This window comes from Falco punctatus (assembly GCF_963210335.1).
Source record: "Falco punctatus genome assembly, chromosome: 3".
Lineage (NCBI taxonomy): Eukaryota > Metazoa > Chordata > Aves > Falconiformes > Falconidae > Falco > Falco punctatus.
This window is the reverse complement of record NC_137582.1, coordinates 13772668-13792711: the sequence shown is the minus strand read 5'-3', so window position 1 is coordinate 13792711 and position 20044 is coordinate 13772668. Positions and strand designations below refer to the sequence as shown.

General features: G+C 63.3%; 3 protein-coding genes across 4 annotated transcripts; 1 reads left to right on the top strand and 2 right to left on the bottom strand.

Annotated features, from left to right (window-relative positions):
* Nucleotides 1–571: 571 nt before the first annotated feature.
* Nucleotides 572–2437, top strand: VPS28 (VPS28 subunit of ESCRT-I). The gene is made up of 9 exons (XM_080381821.1): nucleotides 572–709; nucleotides 823–851; nucleotides 923–960; nucleotides 1312–1401; nucleotides 1507–1612; nucleotides 1699–1800; nucleotides 1887–1940; nucleotides 2036–2127; nucleotides 2206–2437. The coding sequence occupies exons 1-9, from the start codon at nucleotides 673–675 to the stop codon at nucleotides 2321–2323; spliced, it is 666 nt and encodes a 221-aa protein (XP_080237947.1). The 5' UTR covers nucleotides 572–672; the 3' UTR covers nucleotides 2324–2437.
* A 45-nt stretch (nucleotides 2438–2482) lies between these two features.
* On the bottom strand, nucleotides 2483–10292 carry TONSL (tonsoku like, DNA repair protein). Of its 2 annotated transcripts, none has more exons than XM_080381813.1 (25): nucleotides 10013–10292; nucleotides 9516–9611; nucleotides 9271–9413; nucleotides 8992–9193; nucleotides 8776–8905; nucleotides 8523–8694; nucleotides 8320–8434; nucleotides 7925–8070; nucleotides 7697–7849; nucleotides 7301–7426; nucleotides 7021–7204; nucleotides 6862–6926; nucleotides 6623–6715; nucleotides 6414–6486; nucleotides 6179–6342; nucleotides 5976–6099; nucleotides 5211–5889; nucleotides 4944–5094; nucleotides 4777–4855; nucleotides 4284–4582; nucleotides 3624–3765; nucleotides 3351–3523; nucleotides 3187–3260; nucleotides 2822–2955; nucleotides 2483–2748 (listed from the first exon to the last, which is right to left on the bottom strand). In XM_080381813.1, exons 1-25 carry the CDS (start codon nucleotides 10275–10277, stop codon nucleotides 2555–2557), a joined length of 4176 nt encoding a protein of 1391 aa, XP_080237939.1. In that variant the 5' UTR covers nucleotides 10278–10292; the 3' UTR covers nucleotides 2483–2554. The 2 variants fall into 2 exon arrangements, with proteins under 2 accessions (XP_080237939.1, XP_080237940.1); XM_080381814.1 differs by having other exon boundaries at nucleotides 6623–6712.
* Nucleotides 10293–11766: 1474 nt separating this feature from the next.
* On the bottom strand, nucleotides 11767–19987 carry ZFTRAF1 (zinc finger TRAF-type containing 1). Its single transcript, XM_080381820.1, has 4 exons — nucleotides 19592–19987; nucleotides 15382–15620; nucleotides 14501–14712; nucleotides 11767–12685 (listed from the first exon to the last, which is right to left on the bottom strand). Exons 1-4 carry the CDS (start codon nucleotides 19919–19921, stop codon nucleotides 12297–12299), a joined length of 1170 nt encoding a protein of 389 aa, XP_080237946.1. The 5' UTR covers nucleotides 19922–19987; the 3' UTR covers nucleotides 11767–12296.
* Between the last annotated feature and the right edge of the window lie 57 nt (nucleotides 19988–20044).

The window sequence follows — 20044 nt, the reverse complement described above, 5'->3', positions numbered from 1 at the left end:
AGTGCCCGCCGCCCCCACTCTCGGCACCCCCGGCAGATGGTGCAGCTCAGCCAGCAAAAGCGTTGGCCTTCGGCCTTCGTGGGTCACCAGCTCCTCGGTTGCTTCGGGGTTTCCCATTGGCCAAGTAATGAGCCACTTCTCACAGTAATTACCCCGCGCGCTGGGCCTCAGCTTCCTTTTGGGGCTGGGGGATTTCCTGGGTCAGTGGGTTGGTGGCCAATGGGTCAGAGGTCAGCAGCCCGTGAGGTGGCACTCAACAGCGGGTGGGCCTCCCCCTGACCTTGACCAGCCACCCTCACCGACACCCGCCCGTGCTCCCACCCACCGGGGGTCTCTGCCGTGGCCATCCCTCAGAGCCCCCTCCCCCACAGTGGCCCCTCCCTCCCCCGAGCCCCCCACTCCCCGGAGCCTCCCCTCTTCCTCAGAGACCACCACTCCCCAGAGCAACCGCCCCCGACTCCCCCCTCCCCACCGAGCAGTGCCACCCAGCAGCCCCCGGGGGCGGCGCCCCCCCCGGCCCGGCTTTTCCCGCTAAAACCAGCCGCTCGTCCCGCCCCGCGCCCCGCCCCGCCAGGCGCGACCAGCCGAGCGCCGAGCGGCCGCCGCCATTTTGCGGAAGCGCGGCCCAGCGGCAGCGGCGGGGCGGGGGGCGCGGGGTTCGGCCCCTCCGGGATGTTTCACGGTATCGCGGCCCCGCCCGGGACGGGAGGTGAGCGCGGCGGGGGCGGCTCCGCTGCCCCCCCAGGCCTCGGCGGCGGGACGGGACCCCCGGGACCCCCCCGCCCCCCGGCCCCATTTAACGCCGCCCCGTTCCCTCGGCAGCGCCCGGGACCAAGCCGGAGCTGTATGAGGTGAGTGTGCGGCCCCCCCGCCCCCCCAGCACCCCCCCGGCACCCCCCCGCTGACGCCCCTTCCCCCGCAGGAGGTGAAGCTCTACAAGAACGCCCGGGAGCGCGAGAAGTGAGTGTGGGACCCCGCAGCCCCCCCAGTCACACAGCCCCCCCCCCACTGCGGAGCTTTCCCCGTCAGACACTCCCCCCGGGCACAGAGCCCCCCCTCCTCCCCCCGTCCTCCCCCCGTCACACAGCCCCCTCCCCATTGGGGAGCCCCTCCCCCCATCACCCCCCGCATCACGGCCCGTGGTGGGATGCAGCTCTGGTCCCTCTCCATCGCACTGCTCTGACCCCCCCCCAGATCCCCTTTCCCCCACCGCCCCAACCCCCGCTCTCTACCGTGGTCCCCGTCCCTCCTGGGCCCCCACTCCCCACCGTAGTCCCCCCTTCTCCACCACGGGCCCCGCTGCGGTGGCAGGTATGACAACATGGCCGAGCTCTTTGCGGTGGTGAAGACGCTGCAGGCGCTGGAGAAAGCCTACATCAAGGACTGTGTCTCTCCTAATGAGTAAGTGCTCGGCCCCCTCAGCAGAGGGTCGGTGGGGTCCCTCCAGCTGAGGGTGGGGGTCTGGGGGAGGATCCCGGCCCTTACCCCCGCCCTGCCACTCCCCAGGTACACGGCTGCCTGCTCCCGCCTGCTGGTCCAGTTCAAAGCCGCCCTCAAGCAAGTGCAGGGCTCCGAGGTCAGCTCCATCGATGACTTCTGCCGCAAGTTCCGGGTGAGCTGAGGCATGGACAGTGCCCCCGGTGCTGGTGGGGCTTCCTGGGTGCCGGTTGCACTGCTGACGGTGGCATCTCCCCACAGCTTGACTGCCCCTTGGCCATGGAGAGGATCAAGGAAGACCGGCCCATCACCATCAAGGACGACAAGGGCAACCTCAACCGCTGCATCGCCGATATAGTCTCCGTACGGTGCCGGGGGGTTGGGGCTCAGCTCCAGTGGGGGCGGGGGGAAGGGACATGGTTGGGGCAAACGTGCTTCTTCTCTCACAGCTCTTCATCACGGTGATGGACAAGCTGCGCCTGGAGATCCGAGCCATGGACGAGGTAGGGCACCGCGGTTCAGCCACGTGCCACGGCAGTGCCAAGAGCCCCAATTTGGCAGCGCCGGTTTGACAGCTCACCCCACATTCTCTCCCCAGATCCAGCCAGACCTACGGGAGCTGATGGAGACGATGAACCGGATGAGCCACCTGCCCCCCGACTTCGAGGGGAGACAGAAAGTCAACCAGTGGTGAGTGCGCTGGCATTGCTACCAGCACCGTTCTGGCGTGCCAGTGTGCCGCTGCCGCAGCTCCCCCCCTTCTCCCAGGCTCCAGACGCTCAGCGGGATGTCAGCATCGGACGAGCTGGATGATTCCCAGGTCCGGCAGATGTTGTTTGACCTGGAATCTGCCTACAACGCCTTCAACCGCTTCCTCCACTCCTGATCCATCTGGCACGTGCTGGCACTGCTCTTCCCTCCCAGTATGAGCCTCCCAGTGCCCTCCCAGTCCTTACTAGTGTTGAGAGGAAGCTGGGAACAATAAACCTCTCATCTGTCACCTGCCTCACGAGTGCCGGTGACACAGTGACCCAAAAAAGCATCGTTTGTGTTCATAAATATAGGCTGTAATGGCTGCACAGGTTAAAAATCACAGGACGTGGGTGATGCTAGTGCTTTAGCTGCTCTTACAGAAGAGCTTACGGTGCCGCGTGACGGTGCCGAGTGCTGTGCCGGCAGGACCGTGCCATGCTTTGCCAGCATCACGCTGGTCACTCCGTCTGACATGCTGACTGCAGAGCCGGAGATCTCTGATCTGGCTGGCAGCTCTGGCCCAGGTCGTGTCATCCAACGGCCCCTCCACGGAGCAGCCTGGGAAGAAGGAGGGGGCTGCTGTTAGCTCCCGGGGGGCTTGCCCGTGCCGCTGCTCGCACTGCTGCCCTACCTGCCAGACTGAGGAACTCCAGCCCCCGGCTCCTCTCTTCCAGGGCAGAGAGCAGTGTCCGCAGCCCCATGGCGCTGATCCTGGGATTGGCTGAGAAATCCAGGGAAGCCAGTGCCGGGCAAGTGGGGAGGCACCTGCAGGTTGGGAGAGATGGCAAGGGGATCCCCCTTGTCCTCCCCTCAGCCCCAGGGGGGGTTCCTTTGTCCCCAAAGGGATCCCCCAGGGTGTCCCCGCACCGTGCTCCCATGCTGGAGACAGCACAGAGTCTCCCCTGGTTGGTGGAGGGTCAGGCTCCTGCTGCACGGACTTGCCCTGTCCACTCCTCATCGCCCCCAGACTTCCCCAGGGTCCCCTTGTCCCCTCACCTGGCCACCTCCAGGATGTCACTGTCACCCAGCCAGTTCCCGGAGAGTGTTAGGTGGCTCAGAGCACAGCCCTCCTGTGGGAAGGACACACCGGTGTCGGTGTCGGCACAACCCCGGGCAGCACACTCCCCCCAGTGGGGTCCCCCCATGGGGCCGGCTCTCACCTGTGCCAGGTACCTGCCGAGGGCCCCGGTGAGGGGCCGCAGCCCCGGCCTGGTAACAGAGCCCAGCTCCAGCCGGCCGAGGCTGTGGCACGCCAGGCCACTGAGGAGCCGCTCCAGCCCCGCTGCGCCCAGGGCATTGCAGGACAGGGACAGCGTCTGCAGCCGCACAGCTCCTGGGGAGCACATGCCGGCGCGGTCAGAGCCACGTGGTGCCCGACGAGGTCAGAGCCATGCGGTGCCCAGCACTGCCGGCACGGGGCTGCGGCCACTTACCGTCCAGGGCGAAGGTGTCGGTGAAGCCGCAGGCCTGCAGCCGCAGTGTGGTGAGCGCCGGGCAGCACCGCAGCAGCAGGGCCAGTGGCTGGCAGCTGGCATCGCCCAGAGGGTTCAGGCTCAGGTCCAGCTCCTCCAGGCTCTGCGGGGACAGCCGAGTGTTCAGGGGATGGAGAAAAGATGTGGGGACACAGGCAGGGTCGGGGGGGGGGGGGGGGGGGAGGGGAAGAGATGTAGGGGATAGGTGAGAAGTTTCGGGGATGAAGAGGATCTTTGGGGACAGACATGAGAGGTTTAAGGGATTGACAGGACAGATTTAGGGGAGACAGGACAGATTTAGGGGAGACAGGACAGATTTAGGGGACAGGCAAGAGATCTGGGGATGGATAAAGAAATCTGGGGGACAGAGAAGGTGTTCGGGGATTTGGGGGACAGGCAAGAGGTTATGGGGACAGACATGAGAGACCTGGGGGATGGAGAGGGGGTTTCAGGGGGAGAGGAGGGGTTTCAGAGATGAACAAAGAAATCTGGGGGACAGATGAAGAGATTTAGGGGGGATCAGCCAGGCACCCCGCCTCAGCCTGGCAAGGCCAGCACCAGGACTCCCAGTCCTGCCAGGATGGAGGTGGGACTCCCAGTGCCGCCCAGCGCCGGCCCTACCTGGAAGGTGCCGGGGTGCTGGGGCACGAGCTGCCGCAGCCCCTGGGCGCCCAGACGGTTCCCAGCCAGGTCGAGGAGGGTGAGGGCGGGCAGGGTGGCCAGCGTGGCCAGCAGATCGGTGGCCATGTCATCCGACAGCCCGCAGGCACGCAGCCAGAGCTGCCGCAGAGGTGCCTGCAGCTTGAGGGCCCGCAGCAGCGGGGGGAGGTGGGGGGGGCGCAGGGCCAGGCTACCCCCGACCCCCAGCCCCGGGCTCTGCTCCTGCAGCTCCATCACCTTCAGCAACAGCTGGTGCGGCTCTGCAGGGGCACGGGGGGAGGTGTTGGCAGCCTTTGGGTGGCCCTGGGGGGGTCCCCAGGGCCTCCTCAACCCCTTTAGGGACACCCTAATCCTGCTGCTGGCCCCACACTGGCCCATGACACGTGTTACCCCCCCAGCACAGGACCCTCGATCCCAGTGGGGCCAGTCCCTGAGGGGCTGGGGGGGTCCTTACCCACGGCCAAGCTCTGGCAGGCCCTGCGGTACCGCTCGGCCAAGGGCGGCAGGTCCCAGCACTGCACCTCTGCCAGCACCTGCCACACCAGAGCGACACCGATGGCACCGCTGCCACCACTGGCAACAATGCCCGGCATGGGGTGGGGGTCCAGGCTCAGCGCTCACCTCCTCGTTGCTCTGCAGGACGTCCCCAACCAGGTCCTGGGGGGCCAGGAGAGCCCCCTCTTTCTTGAGGGTGAGCCGCGGCAGCAGCCCACAGGTTTGGTAGTACCGCTCGGCTGCCCGCTCCGCCAGCCAGCCCACGGCACGGCTCTCGCTGCCGCAACAGCAGGACCCGCAGGGTTACCCGCGAGTGCTGCTGCCTGGCACGGGGGTCCCAAAGGGGACGCTGGGGGGGGGTCCCAGAGCAGGAACGGGGAGAAAAGCTCTCACCTCTGTGGCACTGGGATGAGGAAGACATTGTCCTGGACCCGGACGCGGACCCGGAGGGCAGGCAGGGCAGTGGGTGGGCATGGGGGGCTCCCCCTGCCCTCACCCTCAGTGGGGAGAGGGGGCCCGGCTGCCTCGGGGGGTCGGCATTCCCGGGAGCGCCCCAGTGGGATCCTCTCCACCAGGCGGGTGAGGCGGCTCTGCACGCTCCGGCGGTGCCGGGGCTGGTGCTGGGCTGGAGCAGGGACCCCGCCATCGCTCTCCGGCCCCGTGCTGTCCTCTGAAGTGGCTGCCGGCTCCTGGGGTTCCCGGCGGGGCCGCTTACGGCCCCCCCGGGACCCCCCTAGGTCGTCTTCCAACCAGTCATCCTCCTCCAGGTACTGCTCGGCCGGGATGAGGGCCGGCCGTGGTGCCAGCTGCCGGCACGCTGTCATGGTGCCGCCACCCAGAAGGGACTTGGCGCTGCCGAGGCCCCGGATGGCGGCTTCGTACTCGGCCGACTCCAGACCCGCTCCCTCCCGCCTGCCGAGCCCCGGCACCCGCTGCCGCTTCTTCACTGGCCTCAGCGGCGACATGTCACTGTCCCCCGGCTCCGCCACTGGTGGCGAGCAAGGCTGCGGGGCTCGGGGCTCGGCACGCTCGGCGTCGAACAGCGGCGAGTCCTGGGAGAGCTGTGGCGGGGCTGCAGGGGGGATGCCGGCACGCTCAGCCCACTGTGGACACCCCAAAAGCAGAGGGCAGCGGGGGGACGCCGGCGCTGCATCCCACCTCGTCCCGCCGCCACCTCCCTGAGCAGGCGCTCGGCCGCCCAGCACTGCTGCCGCGTCTCCTGGTCCAGTTCCTTGCTGTAGGTGCTCGCCCACTCCTCCAGCGTACCCAGCGGTGTCAGGCCCTACAGGGGGGACACAAGGCCAACCCAGTGCACCCCCCCTGCCGTCTTAGGGTCCCCCCTCCCCATCCCAGCAGCTCACCCTGGCATTCCTTGCCGTCACCGACGCTCCCCGCTGTACCAGCAGCTCGGCCACCTCAAAATGGCCACAGCTCAGGGCATCATGCAGGGGGGTGATGCCCTCGCAGCCTGGCCCCCCAGGGTCATCCAGCGCCGCCCCCCAATCCAGCAGCAGCCGAACGATCTCTGGGAGACAGGAGGAGGCGGAGGTGAGGACAGGGGGGCTCTGCCCATGCCCCCATCCCCCTGCAACTCACCCAGGTGCCCATGGTTGCAGGCTTCGTGCAGTGGAGTCCAGCCGCAGTAATCACGGGGGTTCAGGGGGTGCCCCTAGAAAAGAGGGGAGTGTTTGGTCACGCTGGGCTCGGCCAAGGGGCCACAGGGACCCTCTCCCGCTTCCCCAGAACGACCTGCATTTCCAGCGGACCCCCCCGCGGTGTGGGGGACCCCCATTCCCCTCACCTACCTGCTTGAGGAAGAGCTGGACGCGGCGCAGGTCACCCTCAATGCAGGCGCGGTGCAGGGGGGTCTCACCCCGCTCGTTCCGCCGGTTCCACTGCTGACACAGAGGGGGATGATGGGGACCCCCGGAAATGCACCTCAGCAACCGTGAGACCCCCCGACCCTCTTTGGAGGAATCAGGTGAAGGGGGAGAACCCCTCTCACCCTCTACGGGGGGTCAGGGGGAGACCCAGTACCTCTCACCTTGCTGATCCGCCGGCGCCCGGGGACGCTCTTGCTGTAGCCGTCGAGTTCATCTTCCTCCCCCTCTGGAAAAGATCCCCCACCATGAGGGAGACCCCAATCTGTGGGGACACTGCCAGGGGACCTGCTCCCCCCAGAGCTCCCACTGTGCCACCTCACCGCTCTCCGACAGCTCCAGCTCACTCTCGTCTTGAGTCTCACTACTCTCCAGTTCTTCCTCTTCCTCCTCCTCCTCCTCCTTGCTGGAGCCCCCCAGCCCCTCCAGCCGGGCCACGGTGCCAGCGGCAGCCTCGGTGTCACCATCCCGCAGCTGCAGCAAGTGGAGATGCTGCAAGATCTGCCTCTGGGGAGGAAGAAGAGAATGAGGAAGGTCATCTGCCAGCCTAGGGGCAGACACACACACACACACACTGGGAGGGGTTCCTGTCCCCCTCCTCACCTGCAGCCGGGGATCTCCGGCCACCTCCGCTCGCTCCAGGGCTGTTTGGAAGCAGGGCTGCAGCTCGGCACGGGGCTTGCCTGCCTCCTCCATGGCCAGTGCCATGTTCAGCCATGTTTTCCCCTCCTGGGCACAGCTGTGGTCAGTGCCTGCCTCCAGTGGGGGCTATGCCGAGCCATGGAGCCTCCCCAGGCAGGGCATGGGGGTCCCACACTGAGCCCCACAGCCTCCCTGAGGGGTGTGGGCCACCCCACCCCACAGGTCCCCACAGCCACCGTGCCCTCGTCACCTCCCACGCCAACACAGGGATAGCCTCGATAAGCACCCCCCTCCATAGCCAAGGGACCCAGGGAACCCCCCCAAGGACCAAGGAGCACCCCCAGGGACCCAGCTCGCCTCCAGTGCATTGCCCTGGTGCAGGGCCAGCTCCTGCTGGTAATGGTGGACAGCTCGCGCATGGTCCTTCAGGTCTCCAAAGGTGGTGGCCAGTGAGACATGGATAACGGCCAGCTCCCCCGCTGGTCTCCCCAGCGCCTGGGCAAAGGTCAGCTGCCCCCAGGGACACCCCATCAGCAGGGACGACTCCCTGGGACCCCCCCCATCCCTTCCACCAGCCCCACTCACCTGCCTCTGGTAGTACTCTGCAGCCCGGCCGTAGTCCCCGTGCTTGGAGAAGGTGTCCCCAAGCTGCTCGCAGAGGGCCAGGGCTGCTGATGGGTCACTAGCCGCTGCCTCCTCCAGAGCCTCCTGCAGCCGCATCACCTTGATGGCTGTGGGGGTGACAATCAGGGTGCATCAGAGAACCCCAGAACCACTCCAGGGGAGGGTCAGCATCCCTTCAAGTGTCACTGGGGACCTGTGGGTGTCCTCCCAGCCCTGACCCGCAGCAGAACAGAAGAGGAAGGGAGAGGAATAGAGCAGAGCTGGGGCCAGCGTGGGGCAGCATTGGCAGCCCCCTGGGACACTTCCCCTCTCCTGGGGACACTGTTCGTCTTTTGAGGACACTGTCCCAGGCTCACCATAACGGAGGTTGGATCGGATGAGGTCTCGCTGCCAGGGCTGCCGCGAGCCCAGCATGTAGGCTTGCTTCAGTGAGCGCTTGGCGGCCGCAAAGTCACCCAAACTCAGCAGGACCTGGGTGACAGTGGGGACATCCATCACGGGGGGCACCAAACCCCGGGGGAGTGCGGGGAGGGGTCTGGTGCTGGCTCCCAGCACCCACCTGGGCTGTGCTGCTGCAGCACTCGCTCTCCATCCCCTTCTCCTTCATCCTGCGGGCACAGTCGCGTGCCCGGGCCAGGCAGCGCAGGGCCCCAGAGTGCTCACCCTCCCGCAGGTGGATGCTCCCCAGGTTGAAGTAAGCACGGTAGAGATCTTCATAAAGCTGCCCCTGCCTGCAAACGGAGCCACTGCTGCTGCTGGTTTCCCCCTAAACCCACTGCTGGACAGCTCCCGCCAGCCCTGCCCTTCCTTACTCGGAGAGGAAGATGCTTTTTTTGATGTAGTTGTCACACTTGGCTGGTTCCTTCAAGCTGTCGTAGACCAAACCCAAGTTGAGGTACAGCCGGGTCCTCATCTCCGTCAGCTCCCGGTGCGGCACAGCTCCTGGTGAAAAAAACGGCCACTCTGGGAGCTGGCGAAGCCCTCCCAGGGTTAGGATGTGCCTCTGCGGCCACCCGGCGCAGCTTCACCTTCCAGTTTCTCCTCCACAATGGCCAGGCTGGTGTGGAAAGCCTGTTCAGCCTTGCGCAGTGCCGGCAGCCCCGCTGCCTCCTCCCCCTGCGTGCGGCTGTCTGCCATGAACATGTACGTCCGGCCAATGGTGGCCCAGGCTCGTTGTTGCTCCGTGTCATCTGACAGGGACCGGGCCAGCTCCAGATGCTGGTGTTGGTGCTGCAGGGTGGGGGAGAGGCCTGAGACCCCCGCCGACCCCCTGACATGCCCCCTGCCCCCAAGAACCGGGCCCCCACCTTCAGCGCAGCCTCATAGTTCTCCAGCTCCGCCAGGCGCTCGCCAATCTTGCGGTGGGCCACAGCGCAGCCGATGCTGTCCCCGGCCCCCTCCAGCAGCTGCAGCTCCTGCCGATGTTCCTCCAGAGCCTCCTCGTAGCGTCCTGCCGGCAACCGCGGGGGCTGTCAGAGGCGCCGGGGCGGGGGGGGGCGAGAAGCCCCCCCGGCTGTGGGGGCGGGGGCCGAGGGGGACCACGAGGACGCACCATGGCTGGCCAGGATCTCCCCCAGCTGGTTACAGACCGCAGCCTCTTCCACCAGGCTCCCGCTGCGCTGGGCCTTCTCCTTCGCCTTCTGCAGCTCTGCGGGGTGCGGTGACGGGGGGCTCAGCCCAGTGTGACCCCCCACACGGCCACGCGTACCCCAGCATGGCCCAGGACTGGTGGGGACCCCCCCCAGGGACCCCCAAAAGTGCCCAGCGCGGCCCCTTGAGCTGGGGGGTGGGGGGTATCTACAGCCCCCCTGGGGCGGCCCGCCGCGGGCGGAGGGCTGAGGAGCTTGGGGGGCCGGGAGGGGGCTACCGGCGCGGGGAGAGGGCCGGGCGCCGTGTAGGGCACCGGGCCGCGGCCTGGGGGGCGGCGGGACTGGGGCAGGCCCGCGGAGCCCGGGGGGGCCGCTCGAGGGGGGGCCGAGCCCGGGGTGACCCAGAGGCCCCAGGGCGTCCCGGGGGGTCGCGGGGGATCCCGGGGGGTCCCGGACTCACGGCGAATCTCCCGCGCGCTCCCCGCGTTCATCCCCCGCCGTCGCCGCCGCCGCTGGGCCCCGGCCCGCCCAGCCGCGCCATTGGCCGGCGAGCCGCCACACTTCGCCAATCCGCGCGGGGAAAGCCGGGAGGCGGTCTCCCATTGGCCACAGACGGAAGACGGGTCCGCCTCCCACTGCCCGGGACAGGGACTACCACTCCCGGCATGCCCCGCGCCCGGCCGCGTGGGGGCGCTGGGAAGGGGGCGGCCCCCGGCTGGGGTCATAAGCGCTCCCAGTGCGCCCAGTAGGCCTCGGTGCTCCCCCGTAGGTCCTAGTGCTGGTCCAGCAGCTCCCAATACGCCTAGGGCTCTCCAGTGGCTCCCAGTATCCCCCAGTGCCCCTCAGCCCAGTGTTCCCGGTACTCCTAGTGCTCTCCTGTAGCTCCCAGTGCTCCCCAGCCCAGTAGCCCCAGTGATACCAGTACCCCTACTGCTTTCCCGTGGCTCCCAGTAGCCCCCAGTACCCCCCAGCCCGGTAGCCCCAGTGCTTCTAGTACACCTAGTGCTCTCCAGTGGCTCCCAGTGCACCCTGTCTCCCCCCCCACCCCCAGTTTCCCCAGCCGCAGCCCCAGTTGGCCCCTATCACCCATTACTGCAGGGCAGGGAAGAGCTAATTAGTGGGTGGCCCTCATTAAGTAACCCAGCAGCACCTGCTGCCAGTAAACTCAGACCCTCGGGGTGGGGGGACAGCACCCTGGGCAGCCCTAGGAGCCCCGGTGCTCCCCCACCTCCACCCCTTGTCCCTTGCATTACTGTAGTGATATAAAATTGATTAATTGATTCATTAAGGAGGGGGCCGGTCTGCTGTCACAACCCCTCCCCTTTTAGTTTACATCCCCCTCCCCCCTCTCCAGTTTTGGTACCCCCCCCTCAAAAAAACTCAACACCCCCCCAACCCCCCAAAAAAGGCAATTCCAAGTTGGGTTAAAACCAAAACTGAGTTTGGGGGTGGTTGGGGTTTGGGTTGTTTTGTTTTTTTTTTTTAACCCTCAAGTTTTCATAAAAGAAAAAAAGAAAAAAAAAAAAAAGAACCCTTCCCGTTTGGTTAAAAATAAAGAGAAACACTGATTTATTAAAGAACCCCCAAACCTTCTGTTTTGTTTAAATAAAAAAACAACACAAAAACACAACAAAAAACCACATGCCAATTCTGATTTTAAAAACTGTCGTTTTGGTTAAAAAAAAAAAGAAAATAACAAAACCAAAGCAAAATCCAAGCTCCAATTTTGATTTTAAAAAATACTTTCCATTTTGGTTAAAAAACCACTGCAAACTCAAATGTTGGTTAAAAGAACCTTCCAATTTTGGTAAAGAAAAAAAAAGAATTCCAATTTTGGTTAAAACACCCCAACAACTAAATTGTGGTAAAAAACACACCCCAGCACTCAATTTCAGTTTTAAAGACTCAAATTTGGGAAAAACTCAACCTCCAATTTAGATTTAAAAAAACTCCAACACACTACTGCAATTTTGGTGTAAAAACCCTCAAATGTTGGTTACAAACAAATCTCAATTTCTGTTTTAAAACACACCCACCACCCCAGTTTTGACAAAAAACCTAATCAAACCAACTCAAATTTTGTTAAAAACCTCCAAAACTCTGATTTTGGTTAAAACCACAACCAACCAAAACAAATAAAACACTCCCAGCAAACTCACAAACCCCTCAATTTTGGTTAAGAAAAAAAAAAAAAACAAACAAAAAACCACCAACCAAGAAAACACTCAAAATCTGTTTTAAAAACCCACCAAAAAAACAAAAATCCCAACTACAGTTTTCTGTCAAACAACTCAAATCTTGGTCAAATAAGAGGTGCAGCCCACCCCAACCCCCGCGGGTCTGGTCTGAGGCACGGGCAGAGGGGACGGCCCCGGCAGCGCCACGGTCTCTGCCACTTGCTGAAGTTTCAAAAACCGCCAAATAATTGGAAAATTCCCCTTTTTTTTTTATTCTAATAGTAAAACAGCCAGAGGAGCCGCTGTACAGAATACTACTGAGCCCCATGGCCGCCCCCTCCCCAAAACCAGAGCCCTGCCCCCCCCCCACAGCCGTGCTGCCGACGCGGGAGGAGAAGCGGCATCGACGCCGGCGCATGCAGATTTCTCTCAATTTTGCGTGGGTTGGGTTTCTGTTGGTTTTTTTTTTTTTTCTTTTTTCTTTTTTTTGCCTCGAAACTGCGCTTTGGGCGAGATCCCAGCGGTGATGAGGTGGTGGGGGCGGGTCCAATGGTGGGTTTCCCAGTCCTATTTTTGGATTTGAAATATAAAAAGCCGCAGGTTGATGTTTTTAGCCGCCAGCAGTTTGTTACACTCCACCGAGTCGATGGGCAGCGCCATGTAATCCGTCTCGTTGTTCTCATTGCTGAAGACGAAGTGGTAGATGACAGGGTGGATCTTCACGTCGTCGTAGGGGCCCTCGAGGAGGAGGAAGGAGCATTCCATGGGGGAGTTGATTTTGCTTTTCAGGATGAGCTGGAAGGAGAGGGTGCGCTTGCAGGAGAGGTTGGGGTTCCGCTCTGAGTCGTTCACCCGTGCCTTCAGCACCCATGTCTGGTTGAGGACGGTCAGGCGCGGCGTCTCGTAGTACAGCCGCGTGATGAAGTCGTCGGTGCGGTAAGGGCGGAACTGCACCTCTGGAAAAAACAGAAATAAAATAAAGAAAAAAAACGCAGGGATATTGGGGTCAGGTGGGAGCAGCCCCCCACCCCCCCCCACCCCCGCCTTCAGTGACACTAGCAACACCGGTGCCAAAAGTGAAGCTGCGACCCAGGATGGATGCTGAGCCCTGCCACCCATGGGATGCAACGAGCCCATGGCCGTTCCGCGATCGGAGACGGTGCCCAGAGGGGCAGCACGTGGCCAAAGACTGCCCAAAGGCATTACTGGTGTCCACCAGCTGCCAAAAGGCTTCACCGGCAGCTGATGCTGTGCCAGCAACCACCACCAGCTGCCAAAAGGCTTTACCAGCATCCAACACCACACCAGCAACCACTGCCAGCTGCCAAAAGGCTTCTCCAGCATCCGATGGCATGTCAGCAACTGCCACCAGCTGCCAAAAAGATTTACGAGTGTCTGACACAGCACCGGTAACCACAACCAGCTGCTGAAGGGCTTCACCAGCACCCAGCGGTGTGCTGGCAACCACCACCAGCTGCCGAAAGGATCCACAGTGTCCGGCGGCGCGGCAGGACAGACAGACAGGATACAGTTTGGGTAGTAAGGCAGCATTTATTTGGATCAGGTGTACAAACCGGCGAGTGAGGCAGCGTGGTGAGCGTAACCGCAGGGCACAAACACTGGTGATGCGGCCCAGAGGCTCCCGGTGCGGGCACGCGGCACTGGGATGCTCCCAGCATGGCGTTGGCGAAGGCGCCAGAGGGGAGGTTAGGGAGAAGCTGGGCGCTCGCGGTCTCGGCGTAGGGACCATGGCCTCGCCCAGCGTAACCACAGGCGCAAGGGACGGTGTGGTGCCCTCCGCCCACGCTTACACTGTCGTCGGCACTTCCAGGAGAGAAAGGGAGAGGAGAGCCTGGCCGGCAAAACCTGGACAGAGGAGGGGGATCAGTTATTCCAGCCACACTACACTCCCATCGCCAGGCAGCATCGCTGCCACCGCAGCCCAGCACCATGGCCCCTCGGCACCGAGCTGCCCAGCTTCACCGGGGCTGTGCCCCGGCACGAGGGCTGCGAGGCCCGGCGTATGGCTGGGCCACCAGCCGGCACAACCCAGCTGCCAAAACGCCTGGGCTGCTCTCACCGGATCCCCAGCCACATCCACACCAGTGACGCTGGAACAAGCGAGCTGTGCTGCCGGGAGCACCCTCTGTCCCCACAGTGCCGGCACACCGGGAGGGCAGCTGGGGGGAAAGCCTTCGTCCCTCCAGCCCCAGCTCACCACCTTCCCTCTCAGGTTCTCTCGCTGCCCGGTGTTCAGAGCACACCCAGCCTCAGCCAGTGGCTCCAGGCCCGGTTTTAACACTGATGCCCTAAGGGAAGGCCCAGCTTACCTGGTCTTGCCGCTTCAGCGGGGCTTTTCACTCCCATTATCAGCCAAGTCCCGCAAACACTGCTGCTGCGGTACCGGCAGCTTTCCAGCAGGTGGGAGAGGGGTTCGGTGAAACCCCTCGGCAAAGCAAGAAGAGTGGGAAGGTGACAGCAAGCTGGGGGTGTTGAAGCGTTGCCCGGTGCTTCTCCAGAACTCAACAAAACATCACGAGGAATGTCATTTATGTGTTTAGTTTTAAACTCTGGCCACTGGGCTCGTGGTTGAGGATGGAGGCTCGAGTCAAAACGCCACCACATGCTCAGCAGAGCCCTCGGCCGCTACTAAATCAATCGCCACGCCAGATAAAACCAGTTTTCAGCAGCACAGAAACAGTGTTGGCGCCGGAGGAGATGCCGCAGAAGGGCCGGAGAAGCTGCCACTGGCGTCCCGAGTGAACCATTACCTGTGTAGCCGATCTTCTCGAAGCTGAGCAGGCTGAAGATGCTGTTATAAAGCTGCATTTCTTTTTTCCTCGTTTGGTCCATTTCATCTAAGATCTCCATCAGCTCGTTGCCGGTTTTGGTGGGGTGGGTACATTCGGCTTCATGCACCGTCAGCTCGTGGTAGGGACCCTGCCATGGGCACCCGATCCGCTTGTATTTGCACTGGGTCACCCTGGGGTCAGGGAGAAAACGAGCATGAACATTCATTGGATTGGGATGCCACGCAACAACCAACATGGATCCCGCTGTCCCAGCACCAGGAAGAGCAGTAGGGACAGCAGGGATACGCAGAGGCTCGCTCCTGCCGGACTCCAATCCGGCAGCAAGGCCAGCAAAGCCAGGAGAGCCGTTTCACACCCCGTGGAAAACTGCTGGGTAGTGCCAGTGCGGCAGGTTCCCAGGGATTGCAGGCAGCTGCAGACCGGGCACAGCGGCACACCAGCAGCGGCCAGGAGGGAGGGGGACTCTGCTGCATGCCAAAGCGGTGCCACATCCTCCCCCGAACCACTGTCACCTCCCAAGAGAAGTGGGACACAGCCAGAGGGAATTCTGGGGCAGCCCATGCCAGGGGCTGGAGGGGACATGGGGCGCTGCTGCGTGCTGATGGCTTTACCCCGACACAGGATCTGGCTCCGGCAGCACTGGAAAGCTGGAGAAGCCCTCCAGTCTGCGGCACCCTGACCGTGGGGGCTCAGCACCATGCACGTCAGCTCTACCGGGACCCCCTGCTCCAGGCAGCGAGGTTTCCCAAACACCACACATCTCCACGCCAGGCCAGCCAAGCACCACAAGCCATGCCAACAATGCCAGCACCCTGCCGAAGCAAGGCAAAGCTCTTTACCTGTCCTGGCACTCCTCTTTCTGGTGCCTCTCCAGGAGGGATCGGGGGAACTGCTGCATGCAGAAGCCACACTCAGAGGGAAGCTCACTGACAGCTTTTTCCACAGCCAGGTTTCGGCAGCACAGGCTCTTACTGATCTCACAGCGGCAATTTGGGCAAGTGGCTTGTTCCTCCTTCAGTCGAGCGTCTGCCAGAAGGTGGATGAAGCAGCCGGCGCACATCAGGTGGCCATTGGTGCACTGTGGAAGAGGAGAAATAAAGCATCAGACTCTCATGGGATCCACCACAGGGCAAACCAAGTCATGCAAAGGCAAATAAAGTGAATTCGGACCCATCAAAAGGATGATGCTTTGCTGTCCCTGCTCCTCCTAAAAATCCTGCCCGGCACATGGCTCCCACTGGCCGGCTGAGCCCTGACCCTGGCTGCCTGCGTTTTTGCAAAGCTGGAGCCCGGGCAGGCAGCAACTCCAGCCTCGGCCAGGGCCTGCGGGCTCTCAGACTGGCCCAGGCATGTTGCTTCTGTAATTAGGACTGACCTCTTTTGCCTGGCACAGGAGAGGAAGGGAAAGGTTTCATCCAGCTTCCCTTCTCCTCCCACCCTGGTTTCCATCCATCCCACAGGAATCCAGTTCCCCATGTCTGGAAGGGGGGGGGGGGGGGGGGAGGGAGGGCACAGGTTGTGTGTGCATCTGGGGTGCAAGCTGCCCCCCCAGCCCCACAGGGCTTGGGGTGAGCTGGATACTAAGCCAAAAACAGCCGGGCAGAGAGGAAGCCCCCAGGCACCTCCTGCCGTGGGGAATGAGAGAGTTACACCAAAATGGGGCAGGGAGAAGCTTCCCTTGCTCCCTGTATCCCCCAACTCTGTGGGATCCTGAAGGCCAGGACATTCCTCAGCTGCCATGTGAGTGCTGACAGCTCTGGCAGACTCGAGATTCCCCCCCGGCCCTGAGTTAAACCAGCAGGATCAGCATGAAGCCCCAGAGCCCGCCGAGGGAGACCAGGGAAGACCCATTGGCGCAGACAATCCCACTGGCTCTGAGGGCTCGGATCACCGGGATGGGACTCGAGTCTCCAATTGGCACAGCAAGTCCACCTCCACACTGGGTACCCATGCGCCAAGGACCAGCTCTGGAGCCAAACACAGCATCCCGCATCTCAGGGCAGAGTGGGGCCGGGCTGCTGGGCAGGGAGGCTTCAACGGGCTGATAAAAACACTCCAATCAATCTGTTTTACTCCAATTCATTCCTGTTTTGATACGGTGACAAGAGAGGATCAATGCTGGCTTTGCCACAGATTGCCAGAATCACCATCTCCTTCCAGCACGCAGACACACTCACTTAGTTTTCCCTCTTCGCATCAAAAAAATATCTCTTTTGAGGACAAAAAAATATCAGTTTAAGACATGTTTACAACAGCTGCTGAGCTGGGCAAAACCCTCAAGGAGGGGAAGAAGGGATGCAGGCCTAGGACACTTTGTGGCAGCGAGTGGCACTGGATCAATCCTGTCGGCACCTCAGGCACCAGAGCGATCCCAAACCACTCCTCCATGCATCCTGAAAAACAGAGGGAAAGAGCAGCCCCCTGAGAGCAAAGAGCCAGTGCCAGCGTTCCAGAGTTTGCCACAGGCGGTGCCACGGGAGGATGGGAGAAGCTGCCTTCATCGCAGCAGGTGGTGTGGGCAAAGGCATCACCTATGAAACACCCAGCAGAGCAGGTAGAAGGTACCACCAAATCCATCGGGAGCTGCCAGAGGGTGTCAGGAGGCAGATGGCACCCAGGCTGGGTGCTTCCCCATAGTCTCTGGTCACCATAGGGATTGTTCGAGGGACACGCGACTGCTCCCAACAGATCGGAAAGCTCCTGCCTGTGGCTTCAGGCTCCTGCAGTGAAAATCCTTCCCTCAAATCCAGCGGGAAGCCGGAGCACTCTGACGAAACACCAGCACATCCAGGACAAGCTCTGGGACTGACCAGGCACAGCCAGCAGCTTCCCCACCTGGCCAGGACACAGCAGCTGGGTTCAGCCTGTTGTGGGGGGTCACCCCCCAAATTCCAGCAAGATTCCTGCCGGTGCAATGACCAGGAGGAGCTCGTTAAAACATCCCCCCTGGGAGCGCCGGAAAAAGCTTTAATCCTCAGCTGGGATGGGAAAGGCCTGACCCTGCCGCAGGGATTAGCGTCCGATCTGCTTACCCAGGACATCCATTGTTCTGGCTCCAAAAGGTTTCAGATCTTCCCTCCTGCCGGGCCCAGAGCGCAGCAGCCGGGCATTAAACCGGCCCCACCACGATGGTGCCAAAGCACACTCACAAAGTGAGGGTCCCAGCTCCGAAATACCCGCAACAGCTCTGGGATGAATGTGGGGCTGTGTCTAGCTAAAAATCCCTCGTGGTTTGGGCTCGGCACAGTCCTGGTGAGCTGCTGGCTTCCACCACGGTGCCTCGTCGCTGCTGCGCTAAAAATACCAGCGAGCGAGCCAAAACAAGAGGCGAGCACCAGCTGAGAGCTCCCACAACCGCAGCAGTGACGGCTCCGCTTTGGCGTGAGCGTGTAATTACAGCTGCTCGTCAGGGCTTGGCCCCGACGAACCTACCCGATGGTGGGAAGGTTCCGCCACAGCCACACCACCGGCCGACACCGCGGTTGCTCCCGGTTTTAATTACATCCCTGGCAAAGCCCTCGTCATAAATAATTAAACAGGGGGACAAGTGACCGCAGGAGCAGAGGAGGAAAGAGGAGGCCATGAAGGACGCAGCCCCCCCCCCCCCCCCCGCCGTCGGGCACACAGAGCCGGTTTGGCAAGCACCAGCACCGGATCGGTGGGGATCTCTCACCAGGCGTGGCTCTGGCGAGGGTTTTGTGCTCTTAATCATCACTGTCGGGGGGGGGGGGGGGATCTCACCTCCCCGAGCCAGCGGCCATCTTAGACCCCCCACAAATTAACCCCCCCAAAGGAAGCCGGGGGAAGCCCCCCCATTCCCCCCTCTGGTTCTGCCATCGCTGTGGCTGGCTGCGCCACTGCCGGATAGTCTTAGTATGTGACCAGCAAGGCGTGAGATCACCAAGGGGATGACCTTCGTGTCCAGGCTCTGCCGTCGCTGAAACCGATGGCCAACCGGCACGCCACCGGTGCCACCAGGAACGCGGGCTCTGCCGGCAAAGCACCAAACAGCCGTGCCGGCAGCTCCGTCGTCACCATGGGGCTGTTGACGGGTCCGTGTGCCACGAAATGGATGCTGGCCGGAGGGAAACCTGCCGGCACCTTTATGTAACCAGTGGCTCCGCTCCAGTGAGCGCTGCCAATGCCCATCCCGCTCCCCACCGGGAGCCCCCCGCCTTCCTCTGGGCCAGGGAATCTCCCAGGGTGGCACAAACCGGGGTAAAATGGGAAGGGGGGCTGGGCCCAGCCCTCCATGGGGTCAGTGGGAAGGGGCTGGAGGAAGGTGAGCAGTGGGTGCTGGGGTTCTGGAAGGGGGGGCAATGGGACACAGGACAGGTACCCTCAGGGATGAGTGCCCAGGGTGGGGGTAGGGTCCATAAAGGGGGAGCAGGCCCAAAAGCCCCCAAGCTGGGGGGGAAACACCTGAAGCCCCCAGCAAGTAGCAGCGGGGACAGGGAGTGGGTGCCTGGAGCAGGGCTAAGGAGCCCCCAGGGGAAAGCAGCAGGGGTGGGGGTTCCCCAGGGCCTCAGGGTGACTGGGATCAGTGGTGTCCCCCTGGTATGAGGGGAGCACAGAGGGGTCCAGTGCCCTGGCTTGAGGGGGTTCCCCTGGCTTGGCAGGGTGCTGAGGGGTGCTCAGGAGAAATGGAGGGGGTATCGGCGACCAGTCAAGGGGCGGTGGGTGGTGGGTGTCAGTGATGGGTGAGGGGCCACAGAGGCCTTCAGGGGGTGTATGAGCTGCTATTAGCCACCCACAGGGTCCCACAAAGGCCCCCGGGGTGGGGGTGACTGATAGGGGGGGCACGGGAAGGTGCTGGGGTGTGGGTGAGCAGCGGGGGGGAGGGGGCAAGGGAGGCCGTGACCAGCGGGGAGGTCCCGCCGGGGGGGGTGTCAGTGGCCGGTGATGGGCCCGGGAGGCCCCGCGTTGGGGTGGGCCGGGAGGAGGGCAGTAACCAGAGGGGAGGCCCCAGGGGGGGTGTCGGTGGCCGGTGTCGGGACCGGAAGGCCCCGGGGGGGGGAGAGGGGGGGGAGCCGCGGGGCCCGGCCGTACCTGGTAGACCGAGGCCTTGGGCAGGTCGAGGCAGACAGTGCAGCACAGCACGGAGTAGAGCCGCTCCTCCAGCTTCACGCTGCCCGCCGCCCCCTCGGGCCCAGCCGCCCCCGTCCCCGCCGCCCTCAGCCGCTTCTTGGGCGGCGCGTCGGGGTCGGCGCCCGCCTCGCCGTGAGGCCGGGCCCCGCCGAGCAGCGAGCCCGCCTCCTCGCCGCCTCCCGCCTCGCCCGGGCCGCCCGCCGCCACCGCGGGGCCGGGCAGGGCCGCGGAAGGGGCGGAGGGGGCGGCCGGGCCCCCGCCGGCCTCGCGATCCTCCGCCCCGGACATCATCGCCGCCGCCGCCTCACCCCGCCACCGCCGCTGCCGCCATCTTGGCCACCCCCCCGCCCCGCCCTCCCGGCCCGTCAGGGGCCCCGCCAATCGTGACCCGCGGGGGGCGGGCAGGGAGCCCAC

Coding starts and splice junctions, on each gene's coding strand:
- VPS28 (XM_080381821.1), top strand. CDS start 673: ATGTTTCACGGTATCGCGGCCCCGCCCGGGACGGGAG. Junction 852..922: donor CCAAGCCGGAGCTGTATGAG/GTGAGTGTGCGG, acceptor CTTCCCCCGCAG/GAGGTGAAGCTCTACAAGAA. Junction 1,613..1,698: donor ACTTCTGCCGCAAGTTCCGG/GTGAGCTGAGGC, acceptor ATCTCCCCACAG/CTTGACTGCCCCTTGGCCAT.
- TONSL (XM_080381813.1), bottom strand. CDS start 10,277: ATGACCCCAGCCGGGGGCCGCCCCCTTCCCAGCGCCCCCACGCGGCCG. Junction 5,890..5,975: donor GGAGGTGGCGGCGGGACGAG/GTGGGATGCAGC, acceptor TCCCCCCTGCAG/CCCCGCCACAGCTCTCCCAG. Junction 2,749..2,821: donor GGAGTTCCTCAGTCTGGCAG/GTAGGGCAGCAG, acceptor CCTTCTTCCCAG/GCTGCTCCGTGGAGGGGCCG.
- ZFTRAF1 (XM_080381820.1), bottom strand. CDS start 19,921: ATGATGTCCGGGGCGGAGGATCGCGAGGCCGGCGGGGGCCCGGCCGCC. Junction 14,713..15,381: donor AAAGAGGAGTGCCAGGACAG/GTAAAGAGCTTT, acceptor CCCTGACCCCAG/GGTGACCCAGTGCAAATACA. Junction 12,686..14,500: donor CGAGAAGATCGGCTACACAG/GTAATGGTTCAC, acceptor TGTTTTTTCCAG/AGGTGCAGTTCCGCCCTTAC.